Source organism: Patagioenas fasciata, chromosome 15, assembly GCF_037038585.1.
Source record: "Patagioenas fasciata isolate bPatFas1 chromosome 15, bPatFas1.hap1, whole genome shotgun sequence".
In the NCBI taxonomy this organism is placed as follows: Eukaryota; Metazoa; Chordata; class Aves; order Columbiformes; family Columbidae; genus Patagioenas; species Patagioenas fasciata.
The window spans coordinates 16,205,661-16,232,904 of NC_092534.1; the positions used below are offsets into that span (position 1 = coordinate 16,205,661).

A 27,244-nucleotide genomic window follows, 5' to 3' on the forward strand; every position below is an offset into this window, starting at 1 on the left:
GGGCAAAGCGAAACAGTGGTTTATCTTTCTGTGTCAAAACAAAGCTGAATAAGAAGCTTGTGCTGCTAAGAAAGTTGGAGTTTCAGACACAGAGGGAGGGCCCTTCGCTCCCAAACAGAGCAGCAGTCACACAGTTCCCCTCACTGCTTTGGTTTCTCCCCCTACATGCAGAAAATTGTTGGCATTCCCCAACAAAACCCACAAAAACACCTACGTCGAGAAGTTAAATGGGTTTCAAAATCGAATGCTTAAAGGTCAAGAAATGCCACGTGTGTATGAATGGCCAGAAGAATTCAAATTCTACCTCTGTGCTCCGGCCTGGCGACTGAATGGAGGGGGTTGTGTTAGAAGCAAATAAGCAAACACCCCTAAATTATGTGAGTGCACAGTTAAAGGTGACCAGGTACCCTTAATTACATTTCCTATTCGCTTTAATTGTTCTGATTGTTTAAAGGTTTGCTGCTAATTGAAATATCATGCAGCCCTTTGCTGCGACAGCTTACATTTATTGTCCTCACGGTCCCACTTGTATATTATAGAATCGTCAGCCATGGGACACAGGATCTGTCACTCTCATTTGCTTATCAATAGCGAGACCCAGCTACAGCACCGTGAAAATCCCCATTTGCCGGTGAGCTCCTTGGGACCCAAAGAAGGATGTGACACCGCGTTTCCCTGTTCTGCTCTAGAGCTACAGCAGCCTTTGGCAGCGCCCTTTGTATCAGCCAGGCTTTCTTAAGCTCCATGAAATCGCCTGAATCCGCTACAACGATGTCGCCTGTGGAATTTGCCAAGCGAGAGCGGCGTTTGTCCGTGGGGCTGCGGGATCTCGGCTGCTCGGCCGCCGTCTGCAGCTCCTCGGGGTTGCGACCGTTTTGTTCGTCTGCTTTCTATGGGCTTAATTTGACCGAGCAAGCTGTTTTAAAGCTGTTTGTGCATATCGAAAGCTTAAGCTGCAGCAGTCGTGTTTCTCTGGTAGCACAGATACGTGTAAATAGACTTTATGGATTTCACAAAGAACGTTCCCTTTGTTAGAAGCTCTTGCAGGATGTTGGAAGGGACTGACCAACACCCCGAGTTACCTTGCTAAATTAGAGTGGTATTTCCGTGAGCTGTCACAAGTACATGCCGGCAGATAGACACGAGGACAGACAGCCAAGAAACCATGTATGGGCATCACATACCCGAGGGCAAGGATGACAGCGGGGAATGTAACCTCCTGGAGTTGCCTGGTTAAGGCAAAGTGCCACCTGGCACCAATCCTGGCTGCCATAAGGTTAAAAATAACAAATAGTATCCCTATTACATAAGGAAATCTTTTGTCCTTGTTCAGTGAAGCACTATGATCTGCTGACAAGAATAAACACGGAGCTTCTCCGAACCATTCCTTGTGGTTAGTGCTTAGGGCCAAGCAGCTGGAGACACCAGGGCTGGTTGTAGCAGGGCCCATGTACCAACTGCTGGCGTTAAGCAGGTGAGATCGGGGTGAAATTCCGGTGTCTGAGCCGGTTCGGCAGCAGCGTCAAACCAGTTCACTGCGTTGGTGACATCTCAGCCCTAGGAGGGACTTCTAGTCCCTTTTTGTGATGGTTGTGTTACTGTAACATAAATACAGCGTATCCAGAGCAGGCTGCAGACCCTCTGGGTGCTGCAGTCCATTGGCCACATTGCTGCTTATTGCAGTGAAACAGGTAATGGAGAAACTGTTGGAGTAGTTGTGGATGGACTTGAAACTCAGTCCAGAAGCGCGATGTTTTCACCCTTCCTCACCTCCCTGCAGGTCCCTTCCAGGAGGGAAACACCTGCTTTGGTTTCTGTTAAAGAATTAATCTCAAATGGTTGTAACACTCAAGTTTTCCTTTTTTGCCTACAAATCACCTTCTTCTCCTTCTGATCGTGCTCAACATGCGGTGCTGCCAGCGACGAATCTGCAGCCGAATTCTCCCGTTGGAGTGGCAGCTTTGAGAGCTGTCAAAGGCAACACTTATTTCCAGTTTGACTGCACAGCTCTGCCTGTCCCTGTCATCTCTTCGTAGGCAATGAAGCCTTTCAGGTCAGTACAGCTGTTACTTGCTAACCCTTACCGACATTTTTTGGAAGCCCGCGGTGCCTGTGTAAGCAGGAGCGTTCATCAGCAGATGGTCCTCATGCTTCCCTTCTGGGTCCTCAGCTCTACTCGTGCCGTCTCTGAGCACTCAACAAGCTGCTTCCACGATCCATGGTTTTGTGCAGAAGTGCTTTCTGGTGCCTGCCGCTTCAGCTTGGATAGCAGACAGCATTGCGGATTTAAAGGTCTTGGTGTATCGTAGTCAAAAGAACTGAATTACCCTTAAAATTCACCCCAGTTTCCTTCAGGATGGCTCTGGATTTCCATCTCCGTCAGCTCTTCCCTGAGATGTCCCATCCAGCGAATTCCGACCCTACATCTGAACATACAATGTGCTGTTGTTTGGAAGGGATGATGCCCGTCCGAGCTTCATTCCAGATGGTGTGTGACCTGCGGAAAGCGAGGGAGATGGCAGAGGTTGTTTAAGCACTTTTAAAACTGTCTTAGATGACTAAAAAGAAACGTTCAGACTAAAGGCCGTCAGTGCTCTGGTGACGCTTGTGAGCGTCTGCCTTTCGTTTGGCCGGTGTAATACATGTCGGTGCTTTCCAGCATCACCTGTGCATTCACCTTCCCTTCCTCCTTGGACAGTGTCACCTCCAGGAGGATCGTCCTCTAGGCTGTCCCTTACTTTAATGAACACTTATGGCCAAATTACTGAGTTGCTAATGAAACCACCTCACCTTTGTACACTTGGCTGCAGCGGGTTGAGGGGTAAACGGGGTGAGGGGACAGTGAAAAGCTGCTCTTAGAAACGATGATCTCCTGGTAGTTTGTATAGGGCACACACCTCCATCAGAACTCCGTCTGCTGTCAGATATTTTTGCTGTCAAAAAGAAGAAAACCTTTTCGATAATTTAATTTCCAGTGCTTTTAATGTGATTTTTAATCTCAGAGATGGAAAATCGGCAGTGAACAGACGGCTACATTATGAATATTGCACCAGCATCCTCCTTTCCTTCCTGTACAAGCAGATTATAACGCACTTGAACTGAGACATGGAAAAGTTCAGCTGACTGAATTGGCAGGAAAACAGCTCTTCCAAGTTAGGAAATGCAGCAGTTCACTCTTATTTCAAAATAGGCCGGGTTTAGCTATTTACATTCTGAGTCTCTGATATTTGAATAAAACTCATCCAAAATGATCACCTGTGCAGCAATATGGCATGAAACAGCTCTCTGCACTTTATTATATCGTCTTATATTACTGTTCTTTTGAACAGCCAAACGTATGCGCACAGCATGTGGAGGGAAAACTACAGTGAACTTGACAATGATTTCCAGAGGTTGGTTCAGTCCTAGGAAATAGTCATTGTGGGGTTTTCATTATTTTATTTTTTAAAAGGGGTTTCCCCTTTGTTTTCTAAATCCTTTTTTTATTATTTCAGCTGTCTGTGGACAAAGGGAGGAAAAAAACCTGACCGCAGAGAGATCAAGAGTACATCTTTCACGTTGTTTAATGAGAAAGTCCTGCCTCTTGTTGAATTACCCCGCTAACGCAGAGCAGACAGTGCCTGAGATCTGAGATTGGGTTTGGTTTTGAGGGGTCCCGGATGAAACCGTGGCAGGTGAGTGTGGGTCTGCGCTGCTCCCTGCAGGACTCACAGACGGTTCCTGCTCGGCGAGAGGAGCGAAGGGGACGCGACAACCCCGTCCTCTGCAAACAGCACGTCCCGCCTGCTCTTCTGCTCTGCTCGCGCCCGCGTTCCCCTTCCTCGTTAAAAGAACCAGCAGAACGGATCAGTCAACCTTTATTTGCATCATCGCCGTGGCTGTGGGTCTTGTATCCCTCATAAAATTGCTTTAATGGGCACATTAAACTTTTGACCTGCTCTATGGCTGCAAGCCACCGGTGGTTGGAATCATCTGCAGGAATGGTTCAGGGGATGCTCGGTGGACTCCGGCCTCGGGGCTGCAAAGGGCGGCCCAACGCAGGTCATGGAGAACAGAGGCTTCAGACATTTTAGACAGGAAGCAAATTTCACTGTGACATTGGGCTGTGTAAACGCTGATTGAAAATGGCGACTACAGCACGCATGCCTTGCTATCAGGGGCCGTATAAGCTGCTGATACTTGGTTTTTGTTTTCCTGGGAACCGAAAGGTGTTTCCAGTTCAGCTGCCGCCAGGAAGATCATGATCTGTCCTACAGAACCTTTTGCTCCAGAGGTTTGAAAAGAACAAAATACCGTGTCCGGCTGCTGCAGCCCCATGGATTAAAATGTGCCGTAGCGTATCAGAGTGATTTTTTTAAGATTTGAAAATGATAAAATAATTGTCTTGGAGGAAGGCAGACAGATGTCTCAGCTGGCTTATCTGGAAAATCTTGCAATTTCCCTCAGACGTGACCTTTACCTCGGCCATCTGATTCTGGGGTTCAACTGGATGATTATGGTGGGCACCAGCTTGACATACCCTTGAAATGGATTCAAAATCCGGCCCAAGCTGTTTTGTGGATAGAAGAAAGTAAAATGCTTATGGTCCTGTTCCTGATTGTCAGCATGCTAAGGCTATAATTCAAGTCATTAGGCTTAGTATATAAAGCCCTTCGTAATCCAAGTCTTAAGAATCCGAAAGGTCACTTGTGGGCCGATAAGCCTGAGTAGCCGATGTGACGAGCTAGTGGGGACTGTCCTGATCCTAAAGCACCTCTTAAAATAAATGCTGGTCTCTGCCCTAAAAGCATATGTACATTATTTCAGCGTGATCCGAGAGGCTCTGCAAAGGATGAGCAGCTCGACTGTTGCACAACGTCATGCAATGCTGGATTTTTTGAAGGTATTTTAATAGCTGGACTGAAGGAGTAGACAGGAGGAGGCTGAAGGTTTAAAGACTCACCCTCGTGTGGCTGCGGTGGCGCAGACCTCTGCTGCACACCGCTCATCTCCAAGGATCCCCCAAATCCTCCCCAAAATCTGCCAGCGCAGCTGCTCATGTAAATAAAATGAGCAAAGGTGGCTTAGGTGACAGGAACAGCGGGGCTCTGCTCGCCTCCTGGTCCTGGCAGCAGTGCCAGAGATCATTCACACGAGAGACAGCGTTCACACAAGTGACAGGGGCAGTGGGCGGGAGGAGAGGGTAACATCTGGCCAGAGGTGCAGCAGGCAGGGGCTGGGAGGATCCAGCGATCCCAGGGAACCGTAGCCCAGCTGTGGCCAACGCGCAGGGATGCGAACAGCAGCGCTTTGCAGAGCAGCCCAGAAAGGGGGTTTGGTACCCGATGGGACACGGAAGGAGCCCCGGGGTAGTGAAGATGCCAGTGGGGTAGAGAAATGGAGGACTGGGAGCGCTTAACCATGATGGGGCTGCTGTAACGTGCCTGTTGGTGCTCCAGGTCCACGCTGCTGTGCTGAGCGGTTAGACACCAGCCGGGGGGAGGGCTGGATCACTTTGGTTTGCCTCTTTAGTATCTCCTTGCCTTTCAATTTGTTTGGTATTCGGAGTGATTTCATCTTGATATTGTATTTATTCAGCGGTGCTCTGGATATGGTTATTTTTGTGCCCTGAAGGGCCTACTTTTCCATTCCATACTAATATATACCTTCCCTTACTGTCAAGGCATAGTGCGTGCATAAAGCAGCACTGAATAGCTAAACTGTGCTTAAATAGCTGTGACCCCTTGGCTTTCCTATATGAAATGATTATTAATACTTTGTCCTTGCCATGTTTCATCAGAGGATGCTGCCACACGAGGCATAGCTGGGGACGTCTGATCATCCCTTTATTACAGAAGGGAAAAACAGAGGGAAAGAGATTAAAAGATTTGCCAGCAACACAGAGCAATCAGCGGCTGTGCTGAAAATAGAAACTAGGCTCCCGATTTCCCTTCCCCAAATCTGGCCTCTAGACAACATGACTATATTAAAAATGTAAATGAAAATACTTCCTTTTTCAAACCTTCCCCACTAACGTTTTGTGTCCTTTTGACTCTGTGCTTCACAGAATAAGCCGGTAGCACTTGGATCGAAGACTCAGCAACCAGATGGGCTGCGCTCCCTGAATATAGCGAAGGAAACTGGACTGAACCACCAAAACCTCAGAGTGACCAAAAAGCTCATGGCAGAAGGTGGGAGGAGGCTTGTGTCTATTTTGAGACAAAAAAGTATTCAGTAGCTGTAGGCCACTGTTCAAAATACTTTGATTACTGTATTTAAGGAAGCCAAAAGTGATACTGTTGTGACAGTCAGTCCCTCAGCCTTTGTGTCCTAGAAAATATTCTCTCTTACAATGGACCACAGATATGAAATTGGCAGCTTAAGGGCGTGCAGGCGTTTTAGCTGTTTGGTGTTAGGTTTGCAGATGATGAGTGAATCAAACACCATTGAGGTTTGAAATCCATAACCAGGAGGGAGTAGTGAAGCGAGTGTCCCCGAGGCAGCGCGCAGCTGCGGGGCCTCTGGCTCGGCGAGCCGGACATGCTGGCAATACCATTAATGGTCTCATTCCTTTGGGTTTATCCCAGATTTATTTCTGTTCCCATATTGTTCCTCTGTGCTGTAAACAGGCTTGATGATAAAAAAACAATAGCATGTGGATGCAACCCAACCAAACAGGCAGAGTGAACGGCATGGGAGACGCTGGGTTTAGAAACACAGCCCTGCGTCATGCCAAAGAGCGTCCGTGGTAAAGGCTTTTTTAAGAAGCAGTTAGAAAGCCGTCTCTTTTTAAAGACGCTTCCTTGTGCTCATCATAGGGCTATAACACTGCAGATTAGGGCTAAATCCTGCCCGTCTCACTCTTGTGCGTGTCTTTGTATGAGTAGGGTATGAGACGCAGCTGCGCTTGTTCAGAAATGCCCATGCTTTGGAGCTCGGGACTATTTTAATGGCTGGGAAAAGCCTGTTCATAAAAGAACTTTTGTATCATCTCCATGCTCATAGTTGATATGATAGATGGAAAAAAGCAGTTTTCAGTAGCAAAACTGTTGCCTTTTCCCTTTTTTGCTGGCTTGGGGGAGAGCAAAAGTTCTGCTGATGAAGACTGAACGTGATGCAGTTTTCAACGCTCAGCCAGCAGCTTCTGAAATGCAGCCACATTTTGTGAGGTTGAGATCGCTGTAGCCACCGATATTGATTTTTTTTTACTGGTTCAAAACCATATGTCTCTGACCTAATTAGACTTTTACTGGCTGATGGTTTGTGGAGCAAACCTCTGAGGATTCTCTGTCTGGTTCCTGAAGAATCTCTCGCAAGAGGGAGATGAGGTTGGCTGGTGCTGGGATGTTTCTTCAAACCTCACTGCCTGCAGGTCGGTAACCGTCCATGCTGTTACCCTGCTCAGGTAGTGCTGCTAAATTTTAACCTAAACTTACTCATTGGATTAGATATTAATCCATAACCTCAAAAGGAGCGCGTGCCCCTGTGGCTCGTGGTGCAGTGCAGCGGCACGTTAGCATTTCCAAAACCCACACTTTGCAAATCCCTGAGATGCTTCCAGGAGAGGTCTGGGTTTGTTTAAAATGGCTCTGGAATGGAGATGGGCTGGTTCCTCAGCGCTGCCGCTGATGAGGCTACGGCTTTAAAACCACAGCCTGGAATTTTCAACTGCAAGCCCTGTTTCAAGTGCTCCATGGGTGATAAAATACCCACATTGTGATAGATTGAGTTACTTTATTATCTGCTGGGGGCACATTTATGGCATCATGCTTTTTCATGTGCCCGTTAGTGACGACTGATTCTCCTTGTGTTTCTATCACTGTCTCATGTGGCCTTTAAACAAATCTTTTCCCTTCTCCATCTGGATTTTCCGTCTGTAAACCAGGGATAATGTCCTTTCTTTAGCTGCAGTGCATTTCCCGTGCGACTGAAGGGTGAAGGGCTGCTGCTGGAGAAGAGCGAGCATCCCTGCCATGGATCCGGGAAATACGATGGGGCTTTTGAAAAGACAATCTACACAGGACCGTGGAAGCTTGTATCCCACTTAACACCATTTAATCACTTTAACCTGCCTGGCCTTCAGCTCTGAACATCAAAACTGAATCTCTCCAAACCCGGTGAGAGCCGGTGCCCCCAGGCTCTGTTACGAGACACAAGTTTGGGACAGGCAGCTCCAACCTGGAAGCCAAATGGTGCGTGGATTAACGACTGAAAGGTGCTTGCTGGTTTCGGGATCAGCCACATTTTGGCTGTGCAAGGCACAGAGGGGTTTGGGTGGTGGGTCTGGGTGCTGGGGCTGTGCCGGGCTGGCACAGCTGTCGGCCCGTGTAAATGAGCTGAAGAGAAAGGTCTGAAGGCAGCTTGTGCTGCTTCAAAGGGCCGTTTGGGGAACATGTATAACACAGCTTGCAAGAAAAATAAATGGAGGAGGGTTTAGTTTGTTCCTGTGGCCGCCTGCAAGCTGCGGCCGTGGTGCGGGGAAGGTGCTGCCGAGCCCACCCACACCAGGATCTGCCCCCCGTGAGGGTCCTGCAGCCCGCGCCGGATCCTGCCACCAAGAGCCTGGAAGGGACATGGGTTTGTTAGCGCTGCCCACCAGCTGTGTGGGACAGGGACTTGAGAGCACATCCCAGCTGTGTGCAACTGCTCTACAGGCTGGTGAAGGACACGGCGCTTCTCGAACCGGCCAGGTGGTGCTTAGGGGAGCAGATTGACCCACCCAATAAATGTAGTGCTGAGATTTTGCAGGCTCTCTCCTGCTGATTCCTGCAGGAGCAGGGAGGGCTCGAGCAGCGTTGCTGTTCCCGAGGCCCCTTGTTGTGCGAAGTTACAGTGGGATCATCCAGAAATGGTGATTGTCACGGTCTGAATTTTAACCCCCCCTGCCCATTGCTGGCTCCAAGGGCAGGTGTGGGGAGGGAGGCCTTGCTTTCTACTCTCTAGTCCTCTCTGTCCAAGAGCGACTGGTTTGGAGGGCTCAATGTCCAAATAATTATGCACAGCACAAGCAATTACTTTCTTTCCCAACTACAAATCCATGGGTGGTTCAATCCAGGGCACTCTGTGTAAGGGCTTTTCTTTCTGTGCTTCCCCTTTGTAATTGCCCTGGGACGTGTGACATGACCCTGCCCTGGCTGGGGAGCTTTTGTTTTATTTGTTCTTTTTCAGAGAGATCAGTTACTTCTGGATAAAAATTGATTTTCATTTTAATTTTTAACTTGAATCTCTTAGGTGAAAATGTTTCTGTAGGCCGTCTGAGGTGCTGTTATCTTTGCCCAGATTTGCCTCTTCCACAGTCGCTTCAGCCAGCGGGTAATGAGTAACCTGTCCTGGGCAGGCAGGGCACAGCCTGGGGTGCAAGGGGGGGAAGCTGATTCCTTCCTTTCCCTTCTCTTTGGGAATCATAAAGACATTTTTAGTGCCAGAGTGACATCTCCCTCCCTCTCGCCTTTAGTAATTCTTGCGGTGTGGGAGGACATGGTTCTGCTTGCTCCCTTTCTGCACGGAGCCCAAGACACCTCCACTCACACAAACCATTGCCCAAGCAAGGAGGCCAGCGTGTGTATCCAGACTCCCGGTCTCCTGCTTTTGCCACAGATGCTGTTGTTTGTACCACGGGTGGGTTTGGGATGGGGGGCCAGGGGCTGGGTGTGGGCTGAGATCGCGTCTTCTCCTGTCAGTCCGTGACCTGATGGATGGGAGTCCAGGTTTCTTATGCCTTCGTATGTCCATCCTTGGTGAATCAATTATATACACATATATTATACACCAAGATGCTGAAGGGAGTGGAGCATCTCCCGTGTGAGGAAAGGCTGAGGGAGCTGGGGCTCTGGAGCTGGAGAAGAGGAGACTGAGGGGGGACTCATTCCTGGGGATCAATATGGAAAGGGGCAGTGTCAGGAGGATGGAGCCAGGCTCTTCTGGGTGACAACCAGTGATAGGACAAAGGGTAATGGGTTCAAACTGGAACACAGGAGGTTCCACTTAAATTTGAGAAGAAACTTCTTCCTGGTGAGGGTGTCAGAGCCTGGCCCAGGCTGCCCAGGGAGGCTGTGGAGTCTCCTTCTCTGCAGACATTCAAACCCGCCTGGACACCTTCCTGTGGAACCTCAGCTGGGTGTTCCTGCTCCATGGGGGGATTGCACTGGATGAGCTTTCCAGGGCCCTTCTAACCCTGGCACTCTGGGATTAAGACAAGTACTTCTGGGGATCTTCCTATTTGCATTATCAGGGTTTTTTTGCTTTTAGTGGCATTTGGGTCACATTTCAAGAAGGTTTTTTTTTGCAGTGCGGAGGAAAGGAAATTCCTTTTCACCACGTGAAGGCCGAGGTCCTTATGCAATCTCTGTCCTGCAGTCACTGGGAGGTCAGACACAGCGTGGATCACGCATGACTCATGATAAAGGCTGCAAGAACTGGCGGGAGCGCAACAGCACGGGCTGTTTGTACCTCAAACAATTACTTCTGTAAACAGATTTTTGGCATGTTTCTGAATTGCATGTTAAAAAAGTAATACATTGCCCAAGAGCAGACATTGAAAAACAATGAAGGGAATAATCCAGGACTGAAAGGAAGAGATTTGATGATCTAATATGTATATAATGCATACAGAGTGTGGGCTTGGTTATTTTTTTTTCATCTTGTTTTTAAAAGTGAGGCCCAGTGTGAGGAAGGCACAGTCCGCCGTCTGGAGATACAGACTGTGCTCAGCCCAGGAGCCCTCCTCGAAGGGAGGACTTCTGCATGGAACCCAAACACCTCGGTGCCCCCTTGGCTCAGCACGTTTTGTGGCCGATGGGTTAGCAAAGGTCCCCCCGCACAGGACGCTCTTCATCCTCTGCAATGTAAGTTGTTCAGTGAGATCGTTTGTCCTGTCCATGGCAGGGACAGAGCGGTGTCACCTGCTCCTTGCCTTGCTCTCCCAAACAGCCAGGCTGTTTTTCCAAGGAAAAACAAGTCAGCCTGAGACAAATACCATGCACAGGGGTTTTTACCGTGCATGGCTGCAAAGAGACAAAGCTATAAACAAGCCCAGCCCGGAGCTTTGGTGTGAACAGCACTGACTGTTTAAGATATTGCCTCCTGAACCCACCTGGGGTGGTGCTTTTCCAAACCACAAGTAGGTTCTTCCAGGTTACAAAACACCTGCGCTCCCCGGCTCTGCCTTTTGGTGTTTTTGAGAAAACCCATGCTGACTCAGCAAGCAGGGCACACGGTCCCTCTCTAGGTGTGTTCTCTTCTTCACAGGAGCTCTGGAAGGTGACACCAAAGCCACCATGTGGGATCATGGATGGGGAAGCATCCTGGAGAAGAAAGGATGCTTGAGGAGCTTCCTTTTCTCACTGAGCTGATGAAACCCTTCAGAGGTGAGCTGGAGATGCCATCGTGCTACTGTACAAAACCACTGTGAAAAAACCCTCTGGGTTGCTCCAGAAATGACCAACACAGTTATGATTTTCTTCATTTCTAGATGGACCTTTCCAATTATGATTTTTGAATACGGCCCCACCAACATCACCTTTGCTGTTCTCTTTGGGAGAAGGTCTCATTATGAAGACCCAATGTTTCTCACTTTGTTAAGACTCGTAGATGAAGTTACGCACCTTCTTGGCGCTCTGTTCTTGCATGGAAGTTACTTCTGTGTCAAGGTATTTCAGAATCTCATAGGAGTTGGTAGGTCAAGCAAGCTTACTATTACTGGATACTTTTGGAGAATCTTTATGGTACTGAAATATAAGAATTAAAGATGCTTTTTTTGTTGGAGGGGACCTTTAAAGATCATCTGGTCCAACCCCTGCCGTGGGCAAAACCAAGACTCTTTGTTTGGGGTTTTTCCTCCTGTTTAAAATCCGTTTGCGGAGGAGATCCAGCACCACGTGGCAGCGCTGCGTTGAGATGCCGATGTGCCCATGCCAGCAGAACTGATGTGCTCCATTCTCCTACAGCCAGCAGGTGCAGTAGCTGAGGCTCCCGGAGCGGTGGGACTGGGGGTGGGCAGTGTCCAGGGGTACGGTGGAAATCGCAGAAGTGCTATAGACTCTGCTCTTTATTATTTTTAGTCACATTATTTTGCAATCATTATTTAGCCTCCCATGAGGAAACAGACCCTAATGTAGGACTGGGATCTGGGCAGCTTTGGTTGGAGTGAGACGGGGGGAATCAGGTACCTCTTACAGGGCATGGCCAGAGTTTGTTTCTGTAAAAACATACCAGTGATGAAACTATTGAAATAAGGACTTTATTTGTGCATGTGCAAAGAAAAATACACAGGCTCATTCCAGTTATTGTTTGAGCATCCCAAAAATAACTTCTTGTCTCAGGGCCAATTGCACGTGTGTTTGGGGGTTTTGGTCTCTTGCTGCGGTTTAAGAAACCAGGGAAGTTACAGGGTAGAGGTGCAAAGAGCAGAGCTGCAGACTCTACATACGGACCTCTCATACCTCCTGTTGTGGCTTTAAATCAACACCTACTCAGCGGAGCTGCATCAATAGAGGATTGCAATGCAGAGGCTCTCACCTGAGCCAAGAGCTCGTGCTAAACTTAATCCCTCATCACAAGGAACAGAGCTTTAGTTACCTAAGGTAATAACGTCATTCAAAAAGCTGGTAAAAACAACACCAAAGAAAGCTGATGAATCTATTACCTGAACGAGGACTATTTACAATAGTTACGATTTACAATAGTACAGCATCCCTTTTCTTTTAATCTCTATGGCAGGTTTAGTTATTTGCAGAAAATAGCAAAAATGGTAGCCAGCTGGCAATAGTGAGAGATTTATGGATCTTATTCTGCAGCCAGTTTATTTATAACATTGAGAAATGGTGTAAATAACCCCCCTGCACATAAAACGCAGCCGTTTATTGTGCTGTGAAATTTAACGATGCTGAGAACCGAGTGTAATTGATTTATAATTCACGCAAAAGCTAAAAATGATGATCTAACGACTTTAAAACATAAGTATTTTGGCTTGCTAAACGATTGGAGTCTTCGTCGTGTAATGTGTAACACTTTATCCTTTTGCTTTATTACCTCTTTCAAAATGTAATTTCATTGTGTCGTGAGTTCACTATCACTTTCCTTTAATTGTGTATTTTAATTCTTGTTTATAGGCTCAGTCTAGACAAGGCTGATGGGCTCCATTATTTCCGTGGAGAACTTTTAATAAGAGGAAGCATTTTTTCACATTAAAGTATTTTAGTTACCAAAAGAAGAGAAACTCCAATCACATGTCGTTTGGTTCCTCACATAAATGATTTTTCTGTTATGATACTTGACTTTTCCAAGTTAATCGGTGAATTTAATCTTTTTCTGTCATTTTTTTCCCCATTTTTTTAATTTCTACCTATTCCTTGTGTTTCTCCTCAAACCTCACAGGACACACAACCCTCAAATCCTTGTCTGCTGTGCGATGGGGAGAATTCTCCTGTTCCCTGCCTACCACTCGATTCTTCCAGGTTAATGGTGAGTAAATATCTTTGCTCCCAGGTGAACGCACCTTGCCTAGGGGTGCATGAAGTCTCAAGGCTTAGCTCTGCCCTCCTTACACAGCCCGAATTTGGGGCTGGCAGGGCTTTTAGCCCCAGTACCCACCGCAGGGCTGGGCTGTGTGTGACTCAGAAGGGGTCGAGGTGCCATCTCGTGGCAAAAAGCAAACAGAAATGATATTCTGCACGATGCTCATTGCTCTGGCCAGGAGCTGCAGATACAAGGCAGCCCTCGATTTACAAACCTGTGTGGTTGCTGCAGTCCTTGCCCTTGACCATCGCCCCTCTGAGAGCAGGAGCCCCTGGTCCCAGCACCATGCGGCGCTGGGCCGGGGGACGCGGTGTCAGCCCCCAATGCGTGTGGCATGGGCCACAGACACAGCATGAGCTGGATTGGTTCAGATATTACACCTGTCCTGCCCCAAGATGTTTGCATTTAATTCAGGTCAGTGTTTTGCAAGGCACAAACGTGTTGCAGCTAGAGGGGAGACCCTCAGGGCCGCCGAAATGGTATTTCCACCCCTGAGAGCCAGTGTTTTCTCCCAGATAAATACATAGCCGAGTCATAATCAATGTTCTGCCGTCGTTTGGCTGTACAAATAAATGGCAGGCAGGCTCTTTCTTTTCCAAAGATACATCCAGCAGCCTAATTCAGCATGTTGAGGAGCGATCACTTCCATCCATCTGCTAACACGGGCACAAGTAGGATACGCTATCCAAAGGAATCAAAGAAAGCTGTTTTCCTTGGGTGTTTGCACCTGGTAGCTCACGGCTCTTGTTGAGCACGAGGATGGCACCGTCTGCTGCCCCAGGCTCTGCCCTGCCTGCCCCGAGCGCCCGTGCAGAAGGTGATGTCCAAGACGTGCTGTGCGCGCAGGAAGGGATCCATCCCGCTCCTTCAAAGCCAAGAACCCCAGAGCCCATGGCGAGGGGTCAGATCTGAGATTCCACCAGTGAATTTGTGCAGATTTGAACCCGGCCCAGTTTTGTCTCCCGGAGCACTTGATCATTATTGAAGTGCTGGAGCAGGTCCAGAGGAGAGCAACAAGACTGGTGAAGGGACATGAGCACAAGACCTATGGGGAAAGGCTGAGGGAGCTGGGCTTGTTCAGTCTGGAGGCTTAGAGGTGAGCTCAGCACTCTCTAGAACGACCTGAAGGGCAGTTCTAGCCAGGTGGGGATTGGTCCCTTCTCCCAGGCAGTCAGCAATAGGACAAGGGGGCATGGGCTTCAACTCTGCCAGGGGAAATTGAGGCTGGATATTAGAAAGCAATTCTGTGCAGAGAGAGTGGTCAGCATTGGAATGGCTGCCCAGGGAGGGGCTGGACTCACCGGCCCTGGAGGTTTTTAAACTGAGATTGGACATGGCACTTAGTGCCATGATCTGGTCAATGGACTGGAGTTGGACCAAGGGTTGGACTGGATGATCTCTGAGGGCTTTTCCAACCCAGTCGATTCTGTGGTCATTGCCATACCTGTCTTTTGAGTTCACGTTACTTCTGGAGGGGGCTGGAGCAGGAACAGTCCTGACCTCTCTGAAGCCAAATGCAGAAGTCTCTTTATTTCAGAAAGGCCAAGACTTCCTTCATCCAGTTGATATGTGGTTTCTCCTCAGTTGCTTTACCTGCCTCTCCCTGCCTTCCCTGAAGAAGACCCCATCCTGCTGCCACCACTTCTCAAGAGCGACATCGCCAGCAGGTGATGCTTTGGGAGAGCAAGAGGTGAGAGGTGTAGGGTCCAAGGCACTAAGCAGATGCACAGCACCAGCATCAGTGAAACCGTAGTGCCAACCTTCCCTTCAGCCTCTGCGAGCAAGAGTTGAGACAAACGAAACCCCAATGCTCCCCCCAGGACTGACTCGTAGCCCATAGCTGAGCACAAAGGGAAAGCTCTTTGCCTTGGAGGAACCACCCTGCAGACATGGAGGCTCTCCTGTGAAGCTGGTTTTTACTGGGATAAAGGTATGCAGAACATCTCACCTGTGACATCTAAGTAAAACGACATGATTTGTCACTCAGGGCCGAAGATCTGCCTTTCATGGCATTTGCATTTGTGTGCAATGCAAAGCTGGGTGGCAGGCATATGAAATATATTGAAGGCATGGGATTAAAACTTTATTGGGTTCCCATGAAGAGGGAAACAAACAATATGATAAAGCACATGATAAGAAAATGCATATGGAGAAGTAGCAATTCACAGGCAGATAAACGGCTGACATATTGCCTGGGCTATACATCAACTGGAATAAGATTGCAGAATATGATGGCAGATGAGCGCTACAGACAGACAAACAGCCAGATAAAGCTACAGAGGAAAGGAAAACAACCCAAACCAGGTTTTATCTAATCCCTGATCCCAATTCTCCCTGCGTGTGTGCGCAACACAAGCACTGTGAAATTAGACACCATTTGCAAGGAAATTGCATGGCTGCTTCCAATGGCCAGACCATCCCAAATACCAGAGTGACTGCTCACGTTGGCTCTTCACACCACCCAGGAGGTCTGAGGAGAGGAGCAGGGTTTGCTTCTGTTTAACAATGTCAGGAAAGACAGAGATCCATACAGCTGGAAATGGGTCTAATTTGTTTTCTGTATCGTTAGCCTTGTATGAGTGGTTGCTGGTAGGAGTCTCACGTGAACTTCTGCAGTGTTGAACTTGGTGGTGACAGCACTTGCTTATCTAGACAGGTCTGCAGACTCTGGGGATCTTTCAGGATGCTGTTCCAAGGCAGAAATAACTTTGTGCTCAAATCACATGAATGGATCTGTTTTCTCACTCAGTGTTTGACTTGCCTGCCTAGGCTGGTAGGATTTTGCTAGAAGCTATAGGTAGTTAGAGAGCTTGGAAAAGTTCAGGAGGTCCCTATGGATGGTTCAAGTGTGTGACCCATAGTGTATTTCTGTGGCTTCCAGCAAACGGCACGGAGTCTTTCCTCAGGATTTTGGGCAGATTTCTGTGACATTATGAACTTCACTGCTTTGCCATGGGAGCCTGGGTGTCACACCTACTACTCATGGGCTGCATCCCCTCCACCAGACCCCCTTCTTGGTCCTTCCACTGGCTCCATGCACAGTCTGTCTTGAGAAGAAGTGTGTGTTTGTCAACCACCATCACGGTTTCTCATTGATCATATGTACCTCTGCATAGCACAGGAGCTAAGAGCGGGCCAGCAACCTATGGGGCAGATGTAGCGGTGGAGTGGGAGTGGATGGAGACCGCGGGAAGGGAATGTGAACAAGAGTGATGTGGGAAGATGGGGGGTGGTGAGTCCTAGCATAGCTAAGTTGGGTCTAAGCAGCTTCCCCACTTGTTGGGTTGCCCTTCAGCAAGGCTGTGTTGCCGTGTTCATTCACGCAGGACAGCACAGGTTGCCTGAGGCTGAGGCCTTAATGTGAAAGTGGTTTGGGGGACGGTGAGGTCCAAATCAGACTCTGAAACTCCTGGCTGGGGTTGAAAAGTAAATGTCTGCAGCAACCCTACAAAGAAGACAAAGAGCTCCATCTTGGCGAGGCTTTCTCCGATGCAGTTCCTCCGCCCTGCAACGAAAGCAGTGTGTTCACCTGGGGGAAAGATCAAACTAGAATATTTGCCATGGACACGTTAGCGTCTGAGATGCTGTGATGGAAGCAGGAGTGAAACCTTGAAACGCAGCAGAGCGTTTGGGAGCAGAGGAGCCCGTGTTGCTGAAGGGAGCTGCCCCAGCCCCGCTGTCACAGTGTGCCTGCCTGTCTCTTTTGTCACACAGCTACCTGCAGCAGCAAGTCACAGCCACCTCACTGGGTTATTGTGCATTTATGATGTACCCCTCTTCTCCTTAGCTCTTCCAACCCCCTCAGCATCTTTAGCCCTTTAGCTCTGAAAAGCAGCTTGATAGCAAAATGCCACCTTCTCCCAAAGTGGAATGGTTTGTGACTCCCTTTTCCTGTGGAATTTATCCTAACATTCCTCTTGCCTCAAGACAGGACTTGAAGGTGCCTGGATTGTACCCTCACTTTCAGGAGAGCTCACAAAAGCCCATGTGCAGCTCTGCTGGCAGCCCCACCAGTCGTGTCTGGTTATCCATCTACTCCTGGCAGCTTTGAGGGATTTTTCTACCTTCTTTGGGATGCAACATAGCTCTTTTTCTTCTCTCCTGATGAATATTTGGGAACCAGCCCCTTCAGTGCTGACAGAGGTGTGCTCTGAGAGCAGCCCTTTGCCTAGATGCAGAATAACTGACTCCATTCGGTCGCCTGGTTGCTTATTGACCAGTGAAGATGCCATTAGTGTGTATTGTAATAAAATGGTCCAGGCTCAACTCTGTGCAGATCAGCCTTTAGTTACCTGTGGAGAAGGGCAGGAAAGCCTCTCTCTTCACAAAATTCCCTTCAGCATCAAGGAAGTGGTTGGGGTTGAACTGATGTGGTGTCTCCCATTGTGTCTTATCCAGCAGCACTGAGGTGAGTGACGGGATCACAATTATACCCTGGGAAAAAAGTACATGGAGGCACAAAAGATGGCAACAGTGCTCTGGTTTTGTTCATTTTGTGACTCAGAGTTGGGTGTCCCAGGAGATTTGGGGACGGTTTTATCCCATTCGCTGGTAGAGAGAGAAGTCAGTGCGGGTTTCCCAGCAGTGCCAAGGATTGAAGCCAAACCCCACACGCTGCTGTGAAAACCTGAAGCAGGGGGTCAGATCCTGTAAATTCCCTGGCAGATGCTTCACCGTGGAGATGGCATCAAGGAGGTAAACCAGGGTCACTCGAGGAGTGAGGAATTCTGAGCATGAGGGGAAATGGGTTGAGTCCTACAATACCAGTCTCATAGGCTCAACATAGTCCAACAAACTCAACTACGAAACAATAGTCCTACAATACCAGTCTCAGAGACTCAACATAGAAACTCTTCTGGGGATGATTTTGGACACCTACTTTGGGCTTCTCTGCTATAATTCACTCCAAAGAAACCGATCTCCAGTGGCGCTGGCACAAGTGAGGAGGGCGATGGGCTCTGGGCTGGAGCAGTTACCTACCTTGGGAAGGAAGTAGCCCCTGAAGTGGGTGTCGACAGCAGTGCAGCGAGGGACGTGGGGCAGCAGGGTGATGAACCTCTGCACTTCGTGTAGCACCGCGTTGGTGAACGGCATGTTCTTCCGATCCTCGTACGTGGCCCAGCTTCCAGCTTTGACGTTTCTCCCGATCTCCTCCTGCACCTTTTCTGGAAGGAACAAACACAGTTGGATTCCAGAAGGGCAGCCAATTCCTTTGGGAAAATCATATATTTCCAGAGACTGGAGGGAGGTGACTCTTGAAACACCAGCCTGGGTTTCCCCACTCTGTTTTCTAGTCCAGGCACATGGATGGTTGTTTCCCCAGCATCCAACTTTGATCTCCACTAATCCTCTCTCCCAGCAAGGCACAGGGACTATTTGGTTATGACTTTGACCAGCACTTAATTACATCAGGAGTTCTTAATAATAGAGATGAGGTTCACTTTTTAAGTCAAAAGTGCTGCTGTGGATCTGAGGCCAGGCCTCTCCCCTCCCCACACCAGCCGTGCCATGGATGGAACGGGGGCAGAAGGTGCTCACTTTGGATCTCTGGGTATTTCATCATCAGCAGGATGCACCACTGGAGCGTCGTGGCTATGGTCTCCGTCCCCGCCATGACCAGGTCAAGTATGGATGCTATTAAGTTGTCATCATGGAAGAGACTGTCTTTCTTGTTTTTCTCCTTGAAAAACACAAGTGGTTAAGAAAATTCGTAAAACCATCGGTCTTAGTCTTCAGCAAGCTTGGAAAATACCACGTAGCTTAGAAAGCTGTTGTCTGACATCTTGTGTTTGTGAACTAGGTGATAAAATAGGCCTGATCTGGAATGCACAGTGTTCACCAAAGATGGGAGCACCGAAGATGGGAGGTTTGGAGTGCAGTTTTGGTTGGGCATCCATCTCCACCCAGAAGGAGACTGAATCCCAGGGCCAAATGCCGTTCACGGACACAACCTCACAGGTTTGGAAAGAGCCCGGTACAGGAGATTCAGCTGATCCTGGCTCTGAGGGACTCCTCCTGTCCAAGAGCAGGTTTGAATCCCCAACAGCGTTCAAAATGACCTTTCGGGCCAGTTCTGCTGGGCTCTGGGACTGTACTGACCCTTCCTCCACTCAGCTGGGTACAAAGCGCCCAAGGCTGGCCCAGATCCGGTTGGAAAGATGAAAAAGCTCAGAGCCCAAATATTTTGTGTTGAATGAAATCAGCTGACGTGCAGAGTTGCCAAGTCTCTGCTTAACTAAGATGCAGAGCAAGGCTAGGACTTGCACTGATGATTTATCATTCAAGTACTTTCAGTGTATTATTCATCTTGGAGCAACGGTATCAATGATTAATTGATTTGTTGCCCTAAAAAGAAAGGCTTTCATGTGAATTCATGCACTTTCTGCTAGGAACAAGGAGTTGATCTCACACTATTAGCACTGCTATTCCAGGAGTGGACTGAGACAGTGCCTTTCATATCTTAATTTTGATAGAAAAATCCCTGCAGTAAATTGCACCAACTGTAAGAGACTGGCATCTGATATCGGTATCACTAGAATAACAACATGGATTTCAACAGCTTTATGTGAAGTGACTGAAATCAAGACTCAGCAACTGTTTTAGCTAGAAAATGCAAAGGAACATTGCAAACAGTCAGCAGAGCTGAGCAGTTCAGTACCTCTTGTTGCTTGAACATCAGTGCATCAACGTAGCTCCTGACGCTGTTCTCGTTGACGTCCTCCCTGCTTGCCTTCATGTATTGCCTCAGAATGGCACGCACATCGTCTATTTTCCGAAGCATAATCTTGTGGGTTTTGAAAAGGAATCCAAGGAACGGGTAGAAATTGAAATACTAGTGAGGAATTAAAAAAGAGAAGCGTTCAGGCCACGGAAATATCCACGTGCTGCAATAGCCTCTTCCTAATGCATGACATCTCAGGCGAGTTTTGTGTTGTAGTGATATCTGAGCATCCCAGGGACTTCCTGGGCAGATTTTCAAGCTTTGAGCCTAATTGCTACCTAATTTTAAGCATTTCTGCTGTTCTGTGGGAACAAATCTTCTCCAGGAGCAGGCTGGGCAGGCTCTCGCAGAGCTGGAGCTCCAGCCCACCAGCGGCTCGGAGCAGCGTGCGGCTCCGTCGTGTTTCCCAGCATCGCTAACGAAGGACTGGGTATGAAACTTTGAAAATGAGCATTTTGAACGCGGTCTGTGAGATCTCACTCGCCTGGACATCAGTGCTGAATGTGCCTTTTTAGGAAAGGCAGCAGAGACAGAGAAAGCCCAGACGGTGCAATTATGTTGGAGAAGCCAAAAAATGAAACCTGTGGAGCTAAAATTACCGTAGTTCAGTCCTCATTTTGGCTTCACGCAGATGTGCAGGATGGATCAATGGAGAGTAGGAAAGGGGAATCACCTGTGGTGACCAAGGTGGTTTGTGGAACTGTCACATTTTAGGTGTAATGGCTGGCTCTGGACATTCGAAAACTGCCGAACGCAATCCTGTGTTCTGTGTGGTGCACAAATGTAATGTGCCAGTGTAAAAAGAAGTTAATCAGTGGGACAGGCTACCTACGTTCAAATATGGTGATCCCAGAAGAATCATGACTTCATCTATGAGTCTTAAGAGAGTGAGAAACGTTGGGTCCTTGTAGTCAAACCTGTCCCCGAACAGCAGGATGAAGGTGATGTTGATCGGAGCACAGTTGAAGGACGGCAGGCTGAAAGGTTCCCCTGCAACAGGAGGAGGACGGAAGCGTTAGTGAGATGTTGGAGCAGCGGTGACACGTGTGAGGCCGCACAGCACCGTGATGGTCTCCAGCTCACCTTTGAAGGACTTGATCATCTCAATAAGGAAGTGAAGCTCCTCGAAAATCCTCCCTTCTAGCATCTTTCTCCCCATGCCGAGGTTGCGCATGCTGGACACGGTGAATCTCCGAGTTGTTCTCCACAGCTCCCCGATGGAGAAGAACAAACCTGGGGAGGCCGGGAGACATCGCCGCTGGGCTCAAGCACGGAGGAGTCCCACCGCACCAAACAAAACGGGACTGGAGCAGGAGGGGTCTCCACAAGGGCTTCTGCTGCCCAATGTCCCGCAGATCTGGGGACTGAGGGTCTCCCGTTTCTGTGTGCCCCATCCCTGTATCCTCTCACCTCTGTTCTCCCAGTCTCACTGAGCCTGTAGTTTGGGATAAACAAGCTCCAACCCACCCCAGCCCTCTCCTGAGTGCAGGATTAGCAGGGCTTGGCTTTCAGACCAGGACAGGTTGGCTGTAGAGCTGGGGAGGGATGTTGGTCTACGTCAATCATGCAACTTTTCTGACCCTGTTTGGTTGCAAGTCTAAGGCCTCAAGCAACAACCTTGTGTCTTTGAAGCTTCTCCCTTTCTCCTGTTCCAGTCATAAAGACATTTTATGGGATAATTCAGTCTCCTCAACCCCGGTCACTGCTGAACTGTTTTACTGAGACTCCCAGCAACGCTGTATTTTCAGCAGTGGCAAAAATACTGTCATTTTGTGGGGGTCACTGAGCTCATGCCTCGATGATCACTAACAGCACCAAGCAAGGATGGGGATTTCATCCTTCAGAGTGCTGGAAACAGTGAAAGACAAAACCATGTCCCTAATCAGAAGGCTTTCTCAGATTGTGGCAGCCCAAGAGCTGGATGCCAGCGCTTCACGTCGTCATCCGGGCTGCGAGGCTTTTCATGGGTTTCGGTTTGGGTTTGTTATTCAGGGTAAATACTATTTTAAAGCATCATAGTTTTAATTTGGAAAGCAAAGCTTCTTGCTCTAAAAATGTCAATGCCAGTTTCTAAACTTCATTTCTAATTTTTGTTTCCTGCAATTTCATCTAGATCATTTTCTGCAAACAGCTTTGGAGTCAGCAAATCGGCATTTTCTGAAGAAAAAAGTGTTTAATGGGAAAAGTCGCGGCCATTGTTACTTAACAGCTCCTATGGATTTCACCTCTGTGTGGCTCAGACTTGGGCTGAGAAGGTAAGTGAGAAAGGACTGATAGTGCAATACTGACTGTCTCCCACAGGGATATTTGACGTGTAAATTGCCTCTGAAAAATGCTTTTCTCCCCATCGATTCCTTTTCCATATGTAGCGATAAATTAATCTATTGATATTGATACAATTTCTAATTGTAACCCAAACTTCGGCCTGTGACCAGCACGTAAAGACGCCTTTTGGATGCCCAAAGCTAAGGCCTCAGCTGAAGCAGAGGACGGAAAAACAAGGCAGAAAGTCCTCTGAAATCCCCAGGGATGGAGAGTTGCCTTGGAAAAACTACAAGGGTTTTCTGTGGGGTGAATTTTTAGGCTCAGCCTCTTGCTTGTGCCTGGACCTGTTTCACACTGGTCCACCCAGGAGGCAAAGCACAGGGGACCGATGGTGCCCAAAATTGTGGCACCTGGCAGTGGGAGAAAGGGAAAAACCCCACAGCTCCAAACAGCCAAACCAGTTAGTCCAAAGTCCCTGAAACCATGGGGAAGGTTTGTAAAAGCCGCTCTCGTTGACATGTTATGGAAATTAACCCCAGAATTGCCACGGCGCTTTTAAAAATCCCACTCCTTACCCTCGAGTATTTAGGATATGGATCGGCCGTAAGTGCATTAGCAAAAATGATGAAAAGTCAGGAGGTATCGCATGCAAGTGAGGAAAGCCGAATGTTTTCTGTCGGTTTGGCTCCAGGAGGGCCCAAGGGGGATGTTTAAAAGCCAGGCTCCGGGATGCACAGTCAGGCTGGCCTAAGCGGCGCTGTCACCCTCCCTCCCGCCCCCGCTCATCGCTCTAGTACCGTTTCCGTTCTGAATTTGGTCAAATATTGGGATGGATGGTCTGTCTACAAACTCCTCTGTGTAGTTCACAAGCGCGTCCCGCACAACTTCGTACCCGGTCAGGACCACAACTTTCTGGAACCCAAAGTGGAGGGTGAAGATGGGGCCGTATTTTTCCGCAAGCTGCAAAAAGAGGCGAGCTGTGATGGTCAGGAAGAGAGGGGGAGAGCACGGGACGAGCGCCCGTTGCTTGCTGAAAGGACATTGTGTCCTGGCATCCTGCAGAACGGTGCCTGAGAGCTGGAGCTCATCACAGTCAAACACGGGCGTTCTGTACGGATGCCTGACTGGCATCTGTATGGATTTTTAGGCTTCTTGCCATGACAGACCCCCCACCATCATCAGTGCGTTACTAGTCTGGTTTTGCTGTGAAGGAGAAAATAAATGAAAAACAAACAGAAAAACCACCTTGAGTTAAAGAGCGGACCTCAAATGGCAACGCAAGTTGACAAACCGGAGAAAGGTGAAAACGGAGAAGGCATTTCCGAGCAAATAGTGCTGCTGCCACACAGGAAAGCGTTTGTGTGATGCTCCTCTCGTACCAAATCACTTTGCATCCCTGCAGACCAGTGGAACCGTTTACCCAGTGCTGGGAATTTAGTTGGATGACCACAAATAGCACATCCATGCCCCTCTGCTCAAATCTGGCTTTGGTACCTATGGCTCAGCTGGGCACAGGCAGGGAAACCCACAGCAGGAGGCTGCGCGAACCGCTGGCTGTCCCCATTGTACACAAGGTGATGCTCGTTTTGCACTGAGAAGGCTCTGGATTTATCTTGGGCATGATACAGAGAGGCTCTTTCTCTGCCATATAACCCAGGGCAAATTCTCTGCAGTTCCTCACCTAAGCTGTGCCTTGGTGGGTGGTTTTCAGGGGGCTGAAAAGTCCCTCCAGGAGCGTGCGGTCCCGCTGGGGTGTCCCGTGCGTTCCCCGGAGCCGCTGTGCTCTGCGCAGGTCCCGCTCCTCTTTCCAAGGAAAGGGCTCTGTGGCAGAGCGCAGCAAGCCGATGGGGGAATATCCGTGCTTCGTAAGGACCATCGTGTGCGTGCCTGCGTTTTACAGAGGTGAGGCTGCCTTGTCCCCAACCCTTGCCCAGGTGCCTCCTTGGTGCTGCACTGGGGACCCCACCAGGCTGACTGCTCCTGCCCCACCGCTGCGGCGCGGCTGCATCTTGAAAGCAGCACCTGGGGACAGCTGAGAAGAGCTTGGCCTGGGCTGGAGCGAGGTGGTGGGAAGCCACAGTCCCGATGTGCTGCCCAAGCAAGCACAGGGTGTACGATGCAGCCTCAACCGGTGCTGGGTCCACCTGCAGCTTTGGCAGGGGAGGGGGGACCCCAGCAGGGTCCCAACCAACAAGTTGCTGGTGGCTGCTACTCAGTGCAATGGTGAATTTTTGCTCTCTGTGGGGTGAGACAGAGGGATAACCCCTCTGGAGTAACCCTGTAGTAAAAGCAAACATAGGCAGCACCAAATATAGCCCAGCAGGTGATGCAAGCACGCAGAGGTAAGTCCAAACCACCGCTCAGCGGCTGCAGCTACACCTGCCCAGCCCCGCTGGGTAAACTGACCCCAACCCTGACACTGCCCGTGACAACACCCGGCGCGGGGAGCGTCCTCCCGCAGCTGCTGAGCTCCGGTGCTACCGGCGCCGTGTCGGCCCCTGCTCGGGATCCGCCGCCGCCTGCTCGCTCCCCGCTGCCTGACCCCGGTGGGTCCCGAGGCTGCAGTCTGCACGGCGGCAGCGCCAGGAGCCCGGCACAGCACCCTGGGCCGCGCCAGCCGCGGCTCGCGCCCACGGGCGGTTTGACAGAGGGGTAAGTCTGGATTACAGGTTCATACAAGAGCTTACAGGCTGTTCGTTCTGGTTCCTCAGCGCAGCTTCTCCATCCCTCTCCCGTATTGCCGTCTAGATTTTAACGTGTATCCCGCTCATCCAGAGGGGAGTGGATTTTGCAATGGGGCATCTGCCCTCTCTGAAGCGGTTTCGGGATCACCGCATCCCCTTGCCGGTTCTCCAGGGCGGAGGGGAGGGAAGCAATCTCATTTCACATTAGTTACATCCTAATGGCTTCAAAGATTTCTGGGTGTCCCGGTTGTCAAATTAATATTTCAAATCCCACAAGCATTATGTACTTCATGTACATCATCACAATTACATGAAGAAATCCCATATTACCCAGAGGTCTTTTTTTAACGGCTGTTCGCTCAGAAATGACATTGCATCAGCACAGGCATTGGCTAGAAGAAGCCCAGAAAAGTATTACAAAGCAATTTTCACACCTTTACAATTTAGTTGGAATTAAAAGAGACAAAAAGTTCTCACTGATATATCCCAGGCAGCTTTCAAGTCTATGAGGGTCTGGGTTTGGGGTTTTTTGTCCTACCTTCATTAGTGATTTATCTTGCCTTCTAAGATCCACCAAGTGCAGGTTACCAATGATCGGAAGAGGAGTTGGACCAGGAGGAAATTTAAAAGCTGAATTTTTATAGCCAGCTGAAAAATAGAGTACGGCTAATAATACTGTGGCACACAGCAGGCAAATTGATGCAGGATCAGAGATATATGAAATTAAAAAAGACATTTTTTTGGTAATAATCTGGATTTGGGGGTTGGAAGCGATAGCAGCGCAGTGGCACCGCTCGGTTTCTGCCAGCTGGCTTTCTGTTTGCTCTCTGCGATTGCTACAAGCACTCGATTCTTATTAAGGTTTGTAGAGTACCTAAATAAATACTGCATACTCCACCCTCTTTAAACACCTCAGAGAATGTGGTCTAAGCAGTTTGCAAAGCCTGTCCAGAAGTAAAGAGAGTTTCAAATTACAAACCCGTGCATGTGTGTGCAAGAACACACACATGGGAAAAGGTGCTTGGCATTCCTCTGTAACCTCCTCCCCGAGACCTCGAGGTCCTTTATTCGCAGTGCTATGACCCTCCAGACACTCTGCTGACACGGGGAAATAGAAAGGTGTGTTGGAATCCTACTAGAAACCTCCAGGTTCAGATTTGGGTAGGGTTTGAGATCTCCGTGTTATTAGAGAGAAAAGTAGTATTGTTACGGGAGATTTTGGCTTTCTCGATGTCAAGTAGAGATCAAAGGTTGTTAATAATGGTAAAGCCCGTGTATCCCTGGGGCTTGTAGCCCACAAACTTCTTCATAAAGTTGGCTCTGAACTGCCCAGCAGGGATGTGAGTTCAGACCTTGTGTCTGAAGCTGAGGACATGTAATAGCTAGCCACAGAGCATTAGCTTGGATCAAGTGATCATGAGTGGGTTCATAAGCGGAATGGAAAGACAAAATTAGATTTGAAACTTCTGGGAGGGTTCTTCATTTTGGAAGAGCAGCTTCTAAGAGATAGAGGGAAGAAGTTAATGAAGTTAATGAAGCCAGCGGACCCAGCAGGCTTCGGAAGGGGACCAGGGCAGGAGAATGGAATTATTTGAAGTCAAAGATACTAAACACCTGGAGCTTGCATCCCTCAGGAAGGTTTCAGTCCTGTACAGACAGAATTGAAATCTACCTGGCTGAATAGTGGTTTTCAGGATATTGGAAGTAAACAGCCAGTGGAATAAGATTGTTCAGGGAAGAAAGAGCTCTCCTACGCAATCAGGAAGCGCGAGGCTCAAGGTGCATTTATCCAAAGGTTAGATCATATAAAGGCCATTATTCAGCAAAAATGAGTCCTCCACCTTGCAAATGCCAAGAAGCCGGGGAAGGAAGCGGACATAGTGTGATGTGGGGCATCGCTCTGCTTAGCCAGGAGCTGCCCGCGTGGTGCGGGATGCCGCGGCACAGCAGGCGCCCAGAAGCAGAAGCAGCGAGTGTGTTGCGACATTTCTGGGATTTTTTTTTCTCGTTTCTTTTTTTTTTTCTTTTTTATTAGTTTCCAAGAAATGGGCTGGAGGCAGCGTTTTCCCCCAGAGCACGC

At 48.9% G+C, this 27,244-nt stretch overlaps 2 protein-coding genes across 18 annotated transcripts in view; one reads left to right on the forward strand and one right to left on the reverse strand.

The window, feature by feature from the left end:
- CHLSN (cholesin) overlaps positions 1-27,244 on the forward strand; it is a 149,373-nt gene that overhangs the window by 106,529 nt on the left and 15,600 nt on the right. For 14 of the 17 annotated variants that reach the window (XM_071815010.1, XM_071815020.1, XM_071815023.1 and 11 more), the window contains 8 exons: positions 3,495-4,882; positions 6,047-6,170; positions 7,885-8,171; positions 10,268-10,823; positions 11,227-11,345; positions 11,450-11,931; positions 13,354-13,440; positions 22,329-22,470. The gene's annotated coding sequence lies outside the window, so the exon portion shown is untranslated. The remainder of the gene's footprint in view (positions 1-3,494; positions 4,883-6,046; positions 6,171-7,884; positions 8,172-10,267; positions 10,824-11,226; positions 11,346-11,449; positions 11,932-13,353; positions 13,441-22,328; positions 22,471-27,244) is intronic. The other 3 variants (XM_071815026.1, XM_071815018.1, XM_071815019.1) reach the window with 3 other exon arrangements.
- On the reverse strand, positions 15,565-26,004 carry CYP2W1 (cytochrome P450 family 2 subfamily W member 1). Its single transcript, XM_065850552.2, has 9 exons — positions 25,703-26,004; positions 23,278-23,440; positions 21,299-21,448; positions 21,048-21,205; positions 20,153-20,326; positions 19,033-19,174; positions 18,475-18,659; positions 17,787-17,928; positions 15,565-16,999 (listed from the first exon to the last, which is right to left on the reverse strand). The coding sequence occupies exons 1-9, from the start codon at positions 25,898-25,900 to the stop codon at positions 16,809-16,811; spliced, it is 1,503 nt and encodes a 500-aa protein (XP_065706624.1). The 5' UTR covers positions 25,901-26,004; the 3' UTR covers positions 15,565-16,808.